General features: G+C 53.1%; 1 protein-coding gene across 2 annotated transcripts; it reads right to left on the bottom strand.

Moving 5' to 3' along the window:
• Positions 1-447: 447 nt before the first annotated feature.
• On the bottom strand, positions 448-2,701 carry LOC123186197 (uncharacterized). 2 transcript variants are annotated; one of them, XM_044597981.1, is made up of 2 exons: positions 2,115-2,701; positions 448-1,156 (listed from the first exon to the last, which is right to left on the bottom strand). In XM_044597981.1, the coding sequence occupies exons 1-2, from the start codon at positions 2,644-2,646 to the stop codon at positions 924-926; spliced, it is 765 nt and encodes a 254-aa protein (XP_044453916.1). In that variant the 5' UTR covers positions 2,647-2,701; the 3' UTR covers positions 448-923. The 2 variants fall into 2 exon arrangements, with proteins under 2 accessions (XP_044453916.1, XP_044453917.1); XM_044597982.1 differs by having other exon boundaries at positions 448-1,167; positions 2,129-2,701.

Raw genomic sequence — 2,701 nt, 5'->3', positions numbered from 1 at the left:
CGTGACGGATTGAAGTCATCATGGATTAACATAATTCTTGTAGTGAATTATGGGAACTTCTATGGGCAATGGGGGTCGCACGCTTAGGCTATGCTAGTCTCCTAGTTCCCTCCATCTTGAATAAGTTGATGCTTAAACGGATGTATATATCTGACTAATTCTTAAACGGAGGAACAAGGTTGTCAGAATCGCGATTTTGAATCGGATTGGAGCTCCGATGGTAGGATCACAATTCGTGGAATCTTCACTATCAGGATCGTAAAAACGTAGATTCTATGAACTAAAGTCGTAGAATCAAAGGAGTTAGTTTGGATCGTAAAATCATAGAATCGTATAACAGAATCGCGATTCTGACAGCCTTAAGGAGGAAGTAAGTGCTATACCTGTAAGAACGAAGTATCAAACAATCACATAGGATTTCATAGCAACGGAGAAGTAGCAAACGAGTTCAAGAGTTCAGCAACACACTTAATATAACTAATAGTTTAATTCTTTCTGACAAGATATAATAATAATACTACATAACAATATAGAGATCCAAACCGCAATTGCCAACTACTATTACTCTACTGCGATAAAACGATACCAAGCACCACACCCCTATGCGATGAACAAAACCTGATTAATTAACCTATCCATATCTATAGGGTGACGACCGAGGACAACATCCAGCCGCCGAGATACCCGTCCCTGCGGTACCGTTGGCCATAGTCTTCAGGGCGGTAACCGTAGCTATTGCCAGAGCAGACGCTGTAAAGATCTCCAAGGCCGTCGTAGTCAAAGTCAGAGTAATGACCTCCGTCGCGGCCGTAGCGATATCCATAGTCCGAGATGCCGCCGTAGCCTCCGCCGCCACCGTAGAGATGGCCAAAGCCGATGCCGTAACCTCCTCTGCCGCCCATGCCGTAGTCATAGCCTAAGAGCTAGTAGTAGTATAGGCTGCCGTAGTCATAGCCCGAGATGCCGCGGTAGTAACCTCCACGTCCGCCGCGGCCGCCGTCATAACCGTAGCCGTCGCCGTAACCTCCGCTGCGGTAGCCATCATAAAAGGTGTACGGCGAGGCAGAGAGTCCTCCTATGTAGGCTGAGTGGCGAGCATTGTAGCCGTGCGCTGACGGCGCCGGTGCCGGTGCGGGGATGGCCTCGTCGCGTGTAGCTTTGCGGTGGGGTTTTTAATTTTTTGCCACCACTTACTTTGCACTTTGACAATTTGCCACTCCTTACATTGTAATTGATATTTTGCCACTCTTTACATTGGACTTTGATATTTTGCCACTTTTTCACACAAAAACAATACTTGCAAATGATAAACATAGTATATGCATAAAACAATGGACGAAACTACCCTTTGTGCTAGTTTTACAAGTGCATCCAGTCAATTCACCGATTGAAATCAAAACGGGAGGGATGAACTGGTTCACCGCCGCCGGAGTACTAGATGCCGTAGGTCCTTGCTGCTGGATACGTGCACGGAGGCGGAGGCCATGCGGCTCGAGGACTGCACGGGATGACCTGCACAAGCTGGTGGACGGACCGACGGAGTAGAGCACGGCGTCGGCCTCTGCAATCTGCACCATGGACGAGCTGCTGCTGTCGGAGGCGGCGAAGGGAAGGGTCGTCCCATCCCGTCCGCGCCGTGGTGTACGACGCGTCCCTTCAGCCGTGGTCAGAGGAGCTGCAGCGGCAACGCGGTGGCCGGCTGCAGAGCACAAGCAGCAGCGTCAAAGCACATCACGGCAACCCGGTGCCCGGCGGCAGAACACACGCCGGAATGTAGCCACCGCGGGAGGGGGAGCAGGACAGAGAGGACTCACCTCGCCGGGATGTAGTCGCCGCGGACGACCATGGCCGTCGTCCGTCGAGGACCACCGAGCGCGACTCGCCGTCGAGTAGCCGCCGCGGTCTCCTGGCGTTGCTGCCGGCGAGAGGAAGGGGATGAGCCGTTCCTGGTCAATCTGGGAGCATGGGCATTTTGGTCATTATATGCGGGACCCATCTGACAGAGGGCAAAAAATCAAAGTCCAAGGTAAAGAGTGGCAATAGATCAATTACGATGTAAGGAGTGGCAAATTGTCAAAGTGTAAAGTAATTGGTGGCAAAAAGTCAAAAACCCCCTTTGCGGTGGTCTTGGATGGATTTTTGGCAGTCCAGCAGTTCCCTCTGGCAGTGGAGCAGTTTACTTTCGATGGTCTTGAGGTTGTCGAGCAGTCCCCTCAGCCTCAGGTCGGACGCCCCATCCTCATGCCGCTCAGACTCGTCGTCGACTTGACCTAGGTCTTGGTCCGACTCGTAGGCTTTCTCGAGGCGAACTCCGTTGGAGTAGTCAGAGCAGCCGTCTTCGTCTTCCACGGCGTCGGCGTCATCCACAGCGCCATCACCGACGGCGTCCGCGGTAGGCGCCACCACCTCCGTCGCAGCATCGTCAGGCGCCGGGGCGCGGACATCCATCCTGATCCGGGAATCCTTTTTCCTTGTGAGGTAGTCGAGATCGCAATGCTCCGACTCCTCGAGGCTATCAGAGGCACATAGCGCCGGCGCCGGTGAAGCCTTCGTGTCTTGGTCACCGTCGATGTACACCCAGTCGTCGTCGTCGCCGGCGGCGGCCATGGTGCAGGCGCTCGTCTTCAGATCGATCTGATGGCTCATGGTTCCGCTCAGTTTCGTCTTATGTTTGCTTTGGTGGTTGGTGGCGTACCTCGTG

Source organism: Triticum aestivum, chromosome 2A (genome assembly GCF_018294505.1).
Source record: "Triticum aestivum cultivar Chinese Spring chromosome 2A, IWGSC CS RefSeq v2.1, whole genome shotgun sequence".
NCBI classification, from domain to species: domain Eukaryota; kingdom Viridiplantae; phylum Streptophyta; class Magnoliopsida; order Poales; family Poaceae; genus Triticum; species Triticum aestivum.
The sequence above is the reverse complement of the archived record's forward strand: the minus strand, read 5'-3'. Positions and strand labels throughout refer to the sequence as shown.